The 16,272-nt window shown below is 37.8% G+C and overlaps 1 protein-coding gene across 6 annotated transcripts in view; it reads left to right on the forward strand.

The window, feature by feature from the left end:
• Nucleotides 1-16,272, forward strand: part of LOC124621895 (very-long-chain (3R)-3-hydroxyacyl-CoA dehydratase) — a 182,654-nt gene that overhangs the window by 134,903 nt on the left and 31,479 nt on the right. For 5 of the 6 annotated variants that reach the window (XM_047147370.1, XM_047147371.1, XM_047147375.1 and 2 more), the window contains one exon: nucleotides 15,454-15,558. In XM_047147370.1, coding sequence (XP_047003326.1) covers nucleotides 15,454-15,558 — 105 coding nt within the window. The remainder of the gene's footprint in view (nucleotides 1-15,453; nucleotides 15,559-16,272) is intronic. The other variant, XM_047147377.1, reaches the window with a different exon arrangement.

Here is a 16,272-nt window from a genome sequence, read left to right on the forward strand (position 1 = left end):
CCACTGCATCTCCTGGGGCAGGTGGTCTATAAAAGCATCAGGCTACCATACTTGACAAACTTTTAATAATTCTTACCATCACACCCAGAATTAATATTCTCAGCAGACATTATGAAGTTCTTTGCAGCAGTAAATCTACAACAACCATTGGCTTCCAGCCTGCCTTTGCGATATATTTTTCAGTCAGCATTTAAGATTGCACTGTTTTAGCCACCTTTCAGTTCTTGGAAGTATGTGGGCATGGGCATTATTAAAATTAATTAGTGAAACTGATTTCAGGACCTTATGGATCCTCATGCAGTTAACTAAAAACGGTATTAACATTTTACCCTCAGAGGACAGATGTTCATTATTCTTAAAGTGGCTGATCTAATACTCTCTTGAGCTATGGTATGTGACCGATTGTTGGCCCTATGAAGTGATTCCTTAAAAAAAAATCAATTTGCAGACCACATACACCCTGCTACAAAAGTAGCAACTCCACATGTGTAGTGCATGCCTGAATTATTGAGGGGGGGGGGGGGGGGGCAGCTCTGTTGTTCTCCACCCAAAAGCAGGTTCAAGAAATCCTCCTCCATGATTGTCTGAGCCACTGAGGTCACCACTTGGTTCCAAACCAGTGAACTGCAAATGGTTTTGGGAATGGCATTGGAAATCGTCACCAATGCTTCCACCCTTCATGTGAGGCTACATGTCTTCACTAGTTCAGGCTGCCATCTAAATTAAATGTGAATAAAGGCAGCACACATCATTTATGCCAATATGAGGTTCTTTTATTAGGTGCTTTCAACAATTACTAGGAAAATCCTCATCTTGGATGAGAGTTCGGCATAGGTACTGATTGAATCATGGCCTTCCATCTGACCATTAGGCAACCTCCAATGACTGATCCCAACATCTGTTCTTGTCTGGACATTGAAGGAAGATCAGCCACAGTCCTAACAAGGAGGCATCCAATGTTATGTATTAGACTGCATGTGCCCATATCTCTGCCATTTTAAGTTCTGAAACCAAAATTTAACTCACTTGACAAAGGGCAAAAAGCTGAGATCCATGTAGTTCACAACTTCCAAAGGAGTAGAGGACAAAATACTATTTTAGCAGGAAGCATTTAATTTTCTGACTATTCCTCAACAATATGTATTAAATTTTTTATTATGTTTTTTGTAAAAAAATGAAGGGTCCTTCTATCCATAATGTCCACTTTTTAAACAAAATAAGTGGATAATATATGTTATGACTTTTGCCTAATCCAGTACAGATACCAAAACAGTATCAAGAAGCATTATATATTAGAAAAGTTGGTTATGGAGAACACTTGAAATGAGTTGGATATTTACATTCTGAACACCAATATACTTCCTAACTTTCAACTCATTGAAATATTTTCACAAGGAATTTGAAATCTTGCAATTAGTGTTTCATATTTTTATGAGAAAGATACATAATTGCCCATTCAGTTCATAATGTTTAGGCACAGATAAATACTCTCTCATACAAGAGTAATCACATCTGCTTGGTAATCTATAAATTCCCTGACTTCATCTTGAAAAATGTGTTTGCCAACTTCTTTCGTGTTTCTAAACAATTTTGCTTGGGGAAGAGACATTACTTTGTGTTACATACCTTTTGGTACAATCAAATGATGGACAAGATTTCATCATTGTAGTGAAGAATCATTTACAGAAAATGTTGTTATTAAGATAAAGATTAATTGAACTGCATTCCAAAAGTAACATGTAAGTGGATTCTGCCACCAGTCAGCTGATAAAGATGTTGGTTTCAGCATAATGAGCCATGTGTGGTCTATACTATCTACGATGTAAGCACCCAGTGCTGGATCTTAAGTCCTCCCAGCAGTGGGCAGCACCAGAGATTTCATCTCTGCATTTTGTTCAAGTTATGCTATGGCTAAATCTTTGTGGCAAGAATGGGTTTTCAGGGTGTGTATACCCTGGGACAACAGGGAAATCTGGGAAAACGTGGGAATTTTTTTATCTGGGAAAAATCCGGAAATCTTTTAGAATTACAGGAGTTTTTCATTGTTTTAGTTTTCATTTAAATTTTTGTGTTTTTGGCTGATAAGAACTGATACTTTAACAAAGAACTTTACTTTAGCCTACTACTACAGAAAAATACTGCAGCAGTAAAACATAAATGAGAGAATAACACCAAAATAAAGCTTTAGTTGCAAATAAAATTTGCCATTTACAACAAAACACAGCACCTATACAAGTGTCTTCCAACAGCAAAATGTATCAAAGGGTTTAGGACGAAGACTACACAGTGCTGTGTAACAAGAAACTGTTTATGCTTCTAACAGGTCACGGGAAAATTTTGCGAATGGCAGTTTGAGAAGTGTTGCTTCCAAAGTAAATTTACTTTTTCGCAAGATGATTTATGTTATGAGTGAGAACATGCGATGAGCTCCTTTAATCACAAAGCATGTACCTCTCCTTCAAAGGTTTGAAGACTAGCTGCTTAGAAAAATATTGGGGCCAGAGGACCAGCCATATATGCCATTGTTTAAAATTTTCTGGCAAAAAAGACCAAGCTTCAAGGTTAGTTTTTCATATTTATTTTAGTTCCTTCATAGATTACAAATTATGTAATAATGATGGCAGAAAATATAATTATCCTTCAAAAAAAGTATGAAGTTAGTTCTTTAGCAATTTAACACAAAATTGACTTTTCTATGAAAAAGTCGGAGTGCTTGACGGAACGTGTTTTCATCCAGGTAACCCACAAAATGTTCGGTGCACAGCAGTAAAATTTATAATGGTGCTTGTCAAAAATATTCAGCTGCTGCAATTTACTGTGCTTTTAGGATCCTTCGTAACCACACCCCCAGAAAAAATGGCAAAACATGTTTGACAACCAATATTATATGTTTAAGTACATTAATTTAAACCATTAACATTTCCTAATTGTGTGTTCATGCTACTTAATAGTGATGTTGCTATTGGCTGACTACATAATGTGTAGTACGCTCCAAATATCTGCTATCATTGGCTAGCGAGCTAGTGTGATATGAACTTCGATTGGCTGACAAAAACACATTGCAATCTCGATTTCAGTGCCTCTGGAGCTACCCTGCTATTTTTGGTGGAATTCATATTTATACACTCTTAATACGAAAATGCAGAATGTAATTGGTGGAATTCGTATTTCTAAATTCTTAAACTGGAAAATAAGCAGTGTACACATTGCCACATAGCAAAGATCCTTCCAAAACTCTTTTTTTGTTGAGTTTCATTTCCTAAAGTGCAGAGAAGTTCTACCCCGGTGTATAAAACCTTTATCATTCAAAGGATTGATAAGTTTTACAGCTCTGAATGAAAGAGTAGTCTCTTAACAGGGGAAAAACGTACTTTTATCTGTGACATAGTGTATTTTTATCCAGGAAAAAGTGTATTTTTAATGGGAAAATCCGGGATTTCTTTCTTTCTTCTACCCCCCCCCCCCCCCCTCCCCCCTTGTCTGCATATATGCCATGATTTGAAGCCCATTCCACTTGAGCAAGAACCCAGTGGCTAACACGCTGTAACACAATACTTCGTAATAAATTTCAAATAGTCTACCAATTAAACAAAACTGTCAGGTGTAGTATACCTACCTATCTCAAGTAATTGTAAAGCAATATTGAACAACACTAAGCAATAGTAGAAATGAATTAGGGTCTGTTGATGACAGAGTAGTCATTAGAAATTATCGAAAGCCTAGGTTAAGAAAGAAAACTTCCCTTTTAAAGGGAACAATCCCAGCATTGAATTGAATTTTATTTGATCCTGCAGGATTATTTGGTTTACAGTAAACATACATGTAATATAGGACATGCCAAAAAAAAAAAAAAAAAAAAAACACACACCTTCATTATCCCATAGTTCTTACCTATTCCAATATCATTGATTGTAATTAACAATATTTACAAATTTAATGTGAGCAGTACTCATCAACACTGTAAAATTCCTTTTCCACCAGATAGTCTTTTATATTCTTTGAAAACTTAGTGTCACGTACATTGTCTCACAGTTTTTTAGCCAGACTTCTTAATTTAATACCTGAGTATGGGGGTCCTTTATCAAGCATTGTCAGTCAGTGGGGTATGCTTCTTATGTCATTCTTCCTCCATGTGTTGTGGGTGTGTACACTAGCTCTTGTAGTCCAATCTGCCATATCTCTTGTGACACACAGTGTAGTTTTATGTATGAACAAGGAGGAAAAAACTTAAAATGCCTAGTCTTTTGAAGCAGTTTCTGCATGTTTCAGAAGTCTTTCTTCTTAATATGATTCAGACTTTTTTTAAAATGTGAACACCCTTTTTATTTATTGAATGTTTGAGTTTTCCCACACTACCAGTCCTTACTGCAGGTATGGTTCGAAGAGTCTGTGGTATATTGCACACAGAAACTGTTTGTCTGCATACTCTGCTAGCTGCCTCATTATAAATATGACAGAGCTGAGTTTCTTACAGACAGAATTTATATGTTGTTTCCATTTCAGCTTGTTATCCACAGAATATCCTAAGAATATAGTGGATTCTACTCTTTTCCAGTCTTTTTTCACCCACCTCTAATCCCATGTGCACAACTTTCTCTTTATTTCTGAACACTACCTACATAGTCTTTTTTATGTTTATAACAAGTCTAACTTCCAGATAACAAGTCTAACTTCCAGGCACCACTGAGCAGTGGTGTTTGCAGATATGTGTGCTCTTCTCAAGCTGTGCCACAGTTTGGTCATTATTCAGTGTTGTCATGTCATCTGCATACAATAATGTCTTCTCTTTCTTTTCAACATCTACGAGGTATGACTGATTTTCTTTGCAAGATGTGGCAACCCTGCTTCTAGTCCAAGCAGCACATCGATGCAACTGCTCAGTCGTGTGTTGTGCTGTAATAAGTTAATACGGAAATGGAACCGCTTAATATTGCGCAACAGTATGCCATTTCTTTTTGCGTTAAATTGGGTGAAAACACGACAGCTTACGGTAAGCTTCAGAAGGCTTTTGGAGAGGAGGTTATGTCAAGAGCTCAAGTTGTTCATTGTCACAAAATGTTTAGTGAAAGCAGAACGAATGTTGAAGATGAAGACCGCAGTGGACGACCATCAACCTCACAGACGGATGTCAACTTGGCCAGGGTGCGTGAACTCGTATGATCTGATTGGAGATTATCCACGAAAATGATTGCAGAAGAACTGAACATCAGTCGAGAAATGGTTCGTCTAATAATAACTGAAGATCTTGGTATGAGAAAGATGTGTGCAAAAATCGTCCCATACTGCTCTGTCAGTACAGCAATTTTTAACCTCAAAACAAATTTCAGTACTACCACAGCCACCTTATTCACCAGATAACGCTCCGTGCGACTTTCTATCCACTTCACTGCTTGCCCTCGAATACTATAGTTTTCCAATTTTCTTATATGCATTTCATGGTAAATAGTGTTGAATGCTTTGGAGAGATCCTGAAACATTGCAGGTACAACTCCTTTTTCATCTAAGGACTGTATAATACAGGGCTATTACAAATGATTGAAGCGATTTCATAAATTCACTGTAGCTTCATTCATTGACATATGGTCACGACACACTACAGATACGTAGAAAAACTCATAAAGTTTTGTTCAGCTGAAGCTGCACTTCAGGTTTCTGCCGCCAGAGCGCTCGAGAGCGCAGTGAGACAAAATGGCGACAGGAGCCAAGAAAGCGTATGTCGTGCTTGAAATGCACTCACATCAGTCAGTCATAACAGTGCAATGACACTTCAGGACGAAGTTCAACAAAGATCCACCAACTGCTAACTCCATTCGTCGATGGTATGCGCAGTTTAAAGCTTCTGGATGCCTCTGTAAGGGGAAATCAACGGGTCGGCCTGCAGTGAGCGAAGAAACGGTTGAACGCGTGCGGGCAAGTTTCACGCATAGTGATGTGAAAGATTCAGTGTTTTAAACCTCCTCTACCAAGAAACGTGCCAGAACTGCGAGCTCGCATCAACAATGCTTTCGAACTCATTGATGGGGACATGCTGCGCCGAGTGTGGGAGGAACTTGATTATCGGCTTGATGTCTGCCGAATCACTAAAGGGCACATATCGAACATTTGTGAATGCCTAAAAAAACTTTTTGAGTTTTTGTATGTGTGTGCAAAGCATTGTGAAAATATCTCAAATAATAAAGTTATTGTAGAGCTGTGAAATCGCTTCAATCATTTGTAATAACCCTGTATATTCTGTCAGACTGGAAGTTGCTGATTCTGTAGATCTACTCTTTCTGAAATCGTGCTGTGATAGTAGGAGAACATTGTATTTGTCAAGATAATCAACTAATCTGTTATACATAAGCACTGGAACACGTGAGGCAATACTGACCTTACGAATTATCTTAGAAGGAAGATTAAGGAAAGGCAAACCTACGTTTCTAGCATTTGTAGACTTAGAGAAAGCTTTTGACAATGTTGACTGGAATACTCTCTTTCAAATTCTAAAGGTGGCAGGGGTAAAACACAGGGAGCGAAAGGCTATTTACAATTTGTACAGAAATCAGATGGCAGTTAAAAAGAGTCGAGGGTCATGAAAGGGAAGCAGTGGTTGGGAAGGGAGTGAGACAGGGTTGTAGCCTCTCCCCGATGTTATTCAATCTGTATATTGTGCAAGCAGTAAAGGAAACAAAAGAAAAATTCGGAGAAGGTATTAAAATCCATGGAGAAGAAATAAAAACTTTGAGGTCCACCGATGACATTGTAATTCTGTCAGAGACAGAGCAAAGGACTTGGAAGAGCAGATGAATGGAATGGACAGAGTCTTGAAAGGAGGATATAAGATGAACATCAACAAAAGCAAAACGAGGATAATGGAATGTAGTTGAATTAAGTCGGGTGATGCTGAGGGAATTAGATTAGGAAATGAGACACTTAAAGTAGTAAAGGAGTTTTGCTATTTGGGGAGCAAAATAACTGATGATGGTCGAAGTAGAGAGGATATAAAATGTAGACTGGCAATGGCAAGAAAAGCGTTTCTGAAGAAGAGAACTTTGTTAACATCGAGTATAGATTTAAGTGTCAGGAAGTCGTTTCTGAAAGTATTTGTATGGAGTGTAGCCATGTATGGAAGTGAAACATGGACGATAAATAGTTTGGACAAGAAGAGAATAGAAGCTTTCGAAATGTGATGCTACAGAAGAATGTTGGAGATTAGATGGGTAGATCACATAACTAATGAGGAGGTATTGAATAGAATTGGAGGGCAGTGTGGAGGGTAAAAATCATAGAGGGTGACCAAGAGATGAATACACTAAGCAGATTCAGGAGGACATAGGTTGCAGTAAGTACTGGGAGATGAAGAAGCTTGCACAGGATAGAGTAGCATGGAGAGCTGCATCAAACCAGTCTCGGAACTGAAGACAACAACAACAACAACAACATCATAAGAATTTCCAGGATTTTTGAATAACCTGATATCAGTGAAGCTGGCCTTTACTTGTTGGGGCCATCTTTATCCCCTTTCTTGTACACTGGTACCACCCTGCTTATTTTCAGTTTTTCTGGAAAAACTTTCATTTCTGAAAGAGTGAGATCATTTGCTCACTTACTTGTTTTATTACATGATTCAATATTTTGCCATCATCAGTGGATTTCTTGGATTTCAGTTTCCATATAGTTTTCGTCAGTTCATCTTCTGTGACTGGTTGCAAGAACACGGTTCTGCTTGATATTTGTGATAACTTAGTAACCTTCTTTTTTGACTATTTCTTTCCAATTTTAAGTTCCCTACCACATTTATACAGTTATCATTGAGTATGGTAGCCCTTTCTCTACAATCTATAACAACTGTGTTGTTTATTTTCATTGACCTGATATCTGTTTGTTTGTTTGATCCAGCATTTTCCTATCTTTCGCCATTAAATGCATTCCAAGCTGCCTTTATCTTGTTTCTTGAGTTCATTATGGTAAGCATTAATTGCTTTTGATTTTACCTCTCATATTATTTTTCTATACTTATTTTGTAGCATTTTATAATTTTCAGTTTCATCCCTCCGCCTCAGAGCCTGTAGCTTCCTTCCCAGTTCTATTGTTTTACTGGTAATCCATTTAATATTTTTCATTTACATTCTGCATCTCTAGGGCTTCATTCCAGATTTCCCTGCTTAATATTGTTCTGGGATGTTAATCAAGCAATGGAATATCCAGGAGGGAATGTAACAATATTGTGAAAAGGAAAGTTGCTACTAACTATATAGTGGAGATGCAGAGTCACAGATAGGTACAACAAAAAGACTGTCACAAATATAGCTTTCAGCTAGTAAGGCCTTCGCCAAAATTAGACAACAAAAACACACACACACTCACCCACGCACGCAAACGCAACTCACACACACATGACTGCATAACATATTATCAAGAACACAGTTGGGATTTCTGAACGGTTCTGATATCGAGAAGGCTATTTACACCTACAGTGAAAATGTACTTAATTCATTAAATAACAAGTTACAAGCAGCAGGTATTTTCTGTGATTTGTCAAAGGCATTCAATTGTGTGAACCACAACATCCATTTAAATAAATTAGAATTCTATAGTGTCACGGGCAGTGCTGCAAAATGCTTCAAGTCATAACTCGCTAACAAAGGGTGTCAGTGCAAGGGACAAGTGAATTAAGTCATCAGTCATCATCAAAATGGGAAGAAATTACATGTGGTGTCCCACAAGGGTCCATCTTAGGGCCATTGCTTCTTCTTGTGTACATTAAATGATCTCTCATCAGTTACACTGCCAGAAGCAGAGTTCGTTTTGTTTGCATATGACACAAGTATTGCAATAAATAGTATGTCGAGTGTAGTTGTAGAAATATCTGCTAATTATATTTTCATGGGTATTAATAAATGGTTTAAAGCCAACTCACTGACATTAAACTTCGAAAAGACTCACTATATGCTATTCAGAACCTGTAAGAGGTTCCCACCCAGCATAAGCATAAAGTATGAAGAAGAGCAGATAGAAGAGGTTGACAGTTTTAAATTCCTGGGATTACAACTTGATAATAAATTCAGTTGGGAGGAGCACACCACAGAACTGCAGCAACCCCTTAACAAATCTGTATTAGCAATTCGAGTGTTAGCAGACATAGGCGACATAAAAACGAAAAAGCTTGCATACTTTGATTCCATAATGTCATATGGTATAATATTTTGAGGTAACTCTTCAAGTCAAACAAAAGTTTCCAGAGTCCAAAAGCGTGTAGTAAGTGTTATTTGTGGAGTAAATTCACGGACGTAGAAACCTCCTCAAAGAACTGAGTATACTAACTAATGCCTCTCAGTATATTTACTCGTTAATGAAATTTGTCCTAAATAATATATCTCTTTTTTTTTCCACAAATAGCTCAGTTCATACATACAATACCAGGAACAAAAATGATCTGCCCAAGGACTTAAAAGCTCTTACTTTAGTTCAAAAAGGGGTCCACTACTCAGGAACACTCATCTTCAATAATTAGCCAGCAAACATAAAAAATTTAGTTACATATAAAGATCAGTTTAAAAGGAGCCTGAAAGACTTACTACTGGTCAACTCCTCCTACTCCATTGATGAATTTTTTAATAGAAACAAATGATATATTGTATGTATTCATACTATTAGTATTGTTATTTCAGATTTTTTTTTTTTTTTTATGATGTTCCACATCCACGAGGATCTCCTCAGCACGGATCTATGGAACGAAAAACTAATCTAATCTAATCTGCAGTCTCGGGCAACTGAAGTCACATCTAAAGATGTTAATATTTTTTCACTGATGTTCCTGATTTCTTTGGTTGTTTGTTTTGATCCAGACATTATGTCCTTACTTCTGCAGAACAAGATCAGCTGTCCATGCTGTCGGATATTTCTGTTTGGACTACGTGTGACTCACAATTAGACCTACAAACATTAATAATGATGTTTTGAATAACTGTCTGACTTTGAGAAGTCACTCTTGTTGGTGCAGATATTGTTGCCTCCATATTGTATTGTATTAACTATTCGTCAGACTCTTGTCATGGGCGGAGGAGATGTAATATGTTGTCAGACTCTTTCCAGAAAGTGTTCTCTCAAATTTCAATAGTAAATCTTTCCATGATATGCCTCTCTTGTAACATCTGCCACTAGAGTTTGTTGAGCATCTCCTTAATGCTGTCATGCCTGCTAAATGATCCAGTGACAATATGTGCCACTCTTTGTTGGATCTTCTCTTTCTCTCTCCTATCTGTCTAACCTGGTGGGGATCCCAAATAGATGAAGAGTACTCAAGAATTGGTCGGACAAGTGCCTTATAAGCCACTTCCTTCCTGGATGAGCTACATTTCCTTAAGAGTCTTTCTATGCATCTGAATCTGACACCTTCTTTCCCCACTATTTGTTTTGTGTGGTCATTCCACTTGAGGTCTTTCTGGATAGTTACTCCTAGATATTTTACGGTAGATACTGTTTCCAGCAGTTTGTCATCAGTACTGCAGCTGCACAGTTGTGGATTTCTTTTCCTACGTATGCACAATATGTTAAAATTATTTACATTCATTGTTGACTGCCAGAGCCTGCACCATTCATCAATTCTCTGTAGGTCATTCTGCAAAGCGTTACTATCGTTTGGCATTGCTACTTTGTTATAGATAACTGCATCATCTGCAAACAGCCTTAAAGAGGATCCAAAACTTTCTGCTAGATCCTTTGTATACATTGTAAACAGTAATGGTCCTATCATACTTCTATGGCGTACTCTGGAAATTATCTTTTTATCTGTCGATTTTGTTCCGTTAAGAGCGACGTGTTGAGTTCTGTCTGCAAGAAGTCTTGAATCCAGTCGCAAATCTGCTCCGATACTCGATATTGTCTATGATACTGTGGATCTCATCGACGAACAGAGCGAGCCGAGTTTCACAGAATCTCTGTTTGCAGAATCTCTGTTTGCAGAATCTCTGTTTGCAGAATCTCTGTTTGCAGAATCTCTGTTTGCAGAATCTCTGTTTGCAGAATCTCTGTTTGCAGAATCTCTGTTTGCAGAATCTCTGTTTGCAGAATCTCTGTTTGCAGAATCTCTGTTTGCAGAATCTCTGTTTGCAGAATCTCTGTTTGCAGAATCTCTGTTTGCAGAATCTCTGTTTGCAGAATCTCTGTTTGCAGAATCTCTGTTTGCAGAATCTCTGTTTGCAGAATCTCTGTTTGCAGAATCTCTGTTTGCAGAATCTGTGTTGATTTTTGTAGAGGAGATTTTCGCTCTCCAAAAAGTCATAATTCTTGAGCATAATATATGTTCCACAATTCAGTAACAGATTGATGTCAACAGTATAGGTCTATAATTGTATGCATCTGCCCTAAGGCTCTTCTTAAAAACTGGAATAACCTGTGCCTCCTTCCAGTTGCTAGGCACTCTTCATTGCTCAAGCAATTTACAATGAATTACTGCTAGAGTGGGAGCAAGTTGTTTCGCATAATCTTTGTAGAATCTTACAGGTATCTCATTATGCCCTGACGTCTTTCCACTACTAAGCTATTGTAGTTGTTTTTTTATTCCGCGATCAGTTATCTCAATATCTGCCATTTCGACATTTGTAAAACAGTTGAAAGAAGGGACTATGTTAAGAATTGCGTGGTGAAACCATTTCAGAAGACTAAATTCAGTATTTTGGCCATCTCTCTGTCATCTTCCATTTCAGGGCCAGTATGGTCACGGAGTGAATGAATAGATGATTTTGACCCACTTACTGATTTTACATATGACCAAAACCTTTTAGGCTTCATGCTCAGATTGATTGACAAAGTTTTACTTTGAGAGTCATCAAATTCTTCTCACATTGCTCCTCTTATGCTCATTCTTGCTTTGTTCAGCTTTTGTTTATCAGCTAGGTTTTTACTTCTCTTGAATCTAAGATGAAGTTATCTTTGTTTACGTAGCAGTTTCCTAACATGGCTGCTGAACCATGGTTGCTCTTTCCCATCCCTTAAGAACTTACTCGGAACAAACTTGTCTAGGGCATATTGCATGATGCCTTTGAAGTTTTTTGATTTGTTCTCCACCTCTTCATCCTTATCATTGAATATTTTATGCTAACTGCTCAGATACTCTGAAATTTGTATTCTGTCACTCTTGCTAAGTAAAAATATCTTCCAACCTTTCTTAACATTCTTTTTAAGACTCAGCGTCGTAGATACTTCCTATACGTTAACGGATTTGATAAGTTCTGGTCTGTTAGTTACCAGGAAGTTTAAGACATACCATCACGAGTTGGTTCTCAAACTACAAGACATTCAGAACAGTGTTACACGGATCCCTGTCTTTGGCACCAGTTTTGGTAGCTTGACACTCCCAGTCTATATCTGGCAAGTTGAAGTCGCCCACTATTACAACTGCATAATTAGGAAAATTGTTAACAATATTCTTTAAGTTCTGTCTGAAGTGCTCTACCACTAGACCTCCTGACCCATGCAGCTTATAAAAGTGTCCAGTTACCATTTTTGACCAATCTTTGACATTTAACTTCACCCAGATTAATTCACAATCGGAATCCGTGATAACCTAGCTAGATTTTATTGAATTCCTTACTGCAATAAACACGCCACCGCCACTGGCAACTAACCTATCCTTATGATAAATTTTCCAAGCTGAATTTAGGATTTTGTTGTCATTAACATTCGGTTTCAACTAACTTTCTGTCCTTTGTACTATCTGTGCATTATAACCTTCAGTAAGCAATGTTAATTCTGGGATGTTTCCTTGGATGCTCCTGCAGTTTACTAAGATCGTATTAATCTTTTCTCTCTCTGAGCTGTGTGGACAAACATTCTCTGAGGACATTATGGCTAATTTACAGGCAAATCATCTTTGATCCCAAGTGAAGAGTTACCTAAGCTAAAAAAAAGCCCCTTGTGCACACCACACGAACTCCACTATCCTAGCAGTCGCTTCCTGTGTGTACTGCACATGAGACCTATTACAGGGAAACCTACAGTTCTACACCCAATAGCGGAGGTTGAGAAAGTCACATCCAATAACATAACAGAGTCGTCTGAGCCTCTGGTGTAGACCTTCCACTGTGCTCTAAACCAGAGGGCTGTGATCAGCCATGGATAAGATGCTACAAATAGACAGTTGAGCCTGCACCACCCATGCAATGCTAGTTACCCTCACCAAATCAAATGCCACCGAAAAGGGGTGCCCTCAGAATCCAACCATTTGTCTTACATCTTTTATAGTAGATAATGGCGCTGGTACATGAACAGTTCACCCCAGCAGGCATCATTTGTACCACCATATGTAGCCGGTTGCACCCGTTGCACTCAAAAGCCGCTGGCCTTCTGCATATCATGAATTAGACCCTCTGGCAAACGTACTGAGTGCATACTGGCATTCTTTTCCACATCGCCTGCTATTTCCCTGATGGGCTCCAAAACCCACCTAACATTGGAGCTTCCAATGACAAGCATATCCACCCTGTGCACTAGTCCAGAAAGACAGGAAAATAAGCCACTGTCCCAATAAGAGAGGCATATTTTGGTGGCTCAGAGTTATCAACAACACTGGGTAGCACCTCGTACCTGTTGCTAAGGCATAGGGAGCCAGCTGAGCGACCTGCTTCCTCTTTCACCTTCCACCCAGTGAAATGCGAACCCACCACTGTCTGCAACTCACTCTCAAGTGAGGACGGACCGGTCACATACTGCTTATCAGAAGATGTAGCGACACCCGGGTTGCCAGGGGATTTCGGTGCCACCAAAGGTGTCACAGATCTTGTCACCAGTGCAAAAAATAGATGTAAAATCTCAAATGGTGCTACCGAATTTGAAATGTATGCAAAATGTAATGAGAAAAAAGAAACATTAAAAACTGCTCTGCAGATTCTTCACTATACCCTGAGACGACAAGCTCTTGAACAGAATAAATTTCTCTTCTGAAGTGAATGTATCTACAGTTATCTGTTACTAGAAACTCTTCTTACCCTAAAGCTATTGCACAAGGTAAGTATGCAAACTGGAATGAACTGATCTAAGCTATATGCTGTGTACCAGCACAAGATTTGAACTTATTGGCATGAAGGGGAGCTTCGAGCGGTGGGAAAATTACACTAGGAGGCTACCCTTAGACAACAATATGCACCAAGATTTACGCAAAAACAAAAACTTAGAGTAATTTGCTAACCACTAGTGTATGCAGTTAAATATCCAGGTGTAGTTCAGTTCTTTTCAGAAGCACGTGGAAAAAAAATTAATGTGTATCAGATAACTGCTGCTGCTGCTGCTATCATTGCTCTCGTGTCCACTCGGCTCAGCGTCTGCCGATTAATGTATACCTTGACTTGTTACACGTCACTGATGGGCTCTGTGGAACACAATGAATGAATGAATGAATGAATGAATGGCGAATACGTTAACCTTAACCTATTTAGGGAAACCATGGAAAATCTGAATCTGGATGGCCAGGCAGGAGAACAGCCGAATGTGATTACATTGTCTAACCACTGCAGCACACCACTCAATACTTATTAAAGAGAGTAACATTTTGGACCTCCCAGCAACAAGTGGATCTGAAATTTTTAATTTTGGTAATGTATACGAGGGAATCAATGACCATGCCACTGTTACAGCATCAATTATGAAAATGTTAAGAAAGGGAGGAAAATATTACTGTTAGACAAATGTGCTGAGAAGCAGATTACCAGAGCAGTCAACATCAAAGGACAACATTCAAGAGAACTGTATAATACATTTGAGAAATATACATGCTAAACAAGATTGTGGGGAATGGGAAAGGTGTGCTATGATTCAGTAGTCCTTTGTTTTAACTATTTTTTTCTGTTGTTAGAGTGTAACCTATTTTTTATGTTGAGAGTGTAACACTGACTTTCTGTCTTAATTTTTTTCACATGTGTATGCTATAGGTTAATTTAATTGCCAGTAAAGCTCTGATTCTGTCTCACTCTCATGAATAAAACAGCGTCAGGCATCTGATTACTTTACAAAAGAGTTAATGTGTTAAATGTTTGCCTTCAAGCAAATAAGTGAGAAAGTTCAGGAAAAATTTGAAATTATGCTTGAATTTTTATTGGAAGTCACCGAGTCCTCTTATTCTGAAGTACTGGACGTATGAATTCTTGCTATTTGCATGCCATCAGTTACACTGTGTCATGACAAACACGGAGTTTCTAACTATAATATTTATCTTTTTGTGTTAAACTTTTAACATAATATTATACCTTTTAATGAGTAGGTTATGACAGCATTTTAAATTTTTAAATTCGGTCCATAATTATATGAGATATTGAAAATCAAATTTTTTGTTTCCTCTATACTGCATCTGGTACCAGGTTTGGTATAGTGTTTTAGTAATATTTATATTTCCCATATTGCTATAAATTAAACTGTCCACATACTTTCTTTAAAATCAGCATTTCATTTGAATAACCATAAAAATTATTTTCTTTTCAGAAGACATGAAGAAGGTTTATTTGGCCTTGTATAACTTGGTTCAATTTGTTGGTTTCACATATATCCTGACAGTGATGGGAATTCGATATTATCGTGATGGACCAAGTGAGTATTTTGTCATATACCCATTATTAGCTCTTGTTCTTTTCTATTAGCAGTAATGTGGCATCAGCATTACCTGGGCTCTCAAGTGCATGAATCAACATCAATTTATGTCCAATTTGTTGTGCATGCATTTTGATTTTATAGGTTTTGGTTTTACTGGAATTATTTGTGTGTCTTAGCCTATCCTTCTTCCATCTCTCTGTTTTTTGTATTGATTACATTTTTTCTGTGTTATGCCTATTTGTTTATTTTATGTCATAACATTATATTTCTATTCATGGGGCACTCTAAATTTCATATATAATGTGAAAATAAAGGAAAGCTGAAGGGAAACATAAAAACAATTCGGAAAACAAAGTATACAAAGAGAAGGAAAAATCCTTGACTAATATGATACAATTCATTCAAGTTCAATAACCCAACGTCATATCAGCCTGAATTGATATAAGACACATATTGGTTTAATGCCAATACTTTCCTTCCTGGGGCCACACTATGCAGAAAGTAGATTCAAAAGAAATGGTGAGAACACTTCTCTCATGAACTAGTTTGTATATGAGCTAATGACAAGTCTTATTTGACCCAAAACTCGTGTTTTTTGTCGTACATAGGTAGAAAATTCGGGGACATAATATAAATTAGCAAAGTGCAAAGTGGCTCTGTCATGATAAAAGCAGTGATCCCTACTCAATCACAGGCATTTCTGTCCCACGA

The sequence above is a fragment of the Schistocerca americana genome, chromosome 7, assembly GCF_021461395.2.
Source record: "Schistocerca americana isolate TAMUIC-IGC-003095 chromosome 7, iqSchAmer2.1, whole genome shotgun sequence".
NCBI lineage: Eukaryota > Metazoa > Arthropoda > Insecta > Orthoptera > Acrididae > Schistocerca > Schistocerca americana.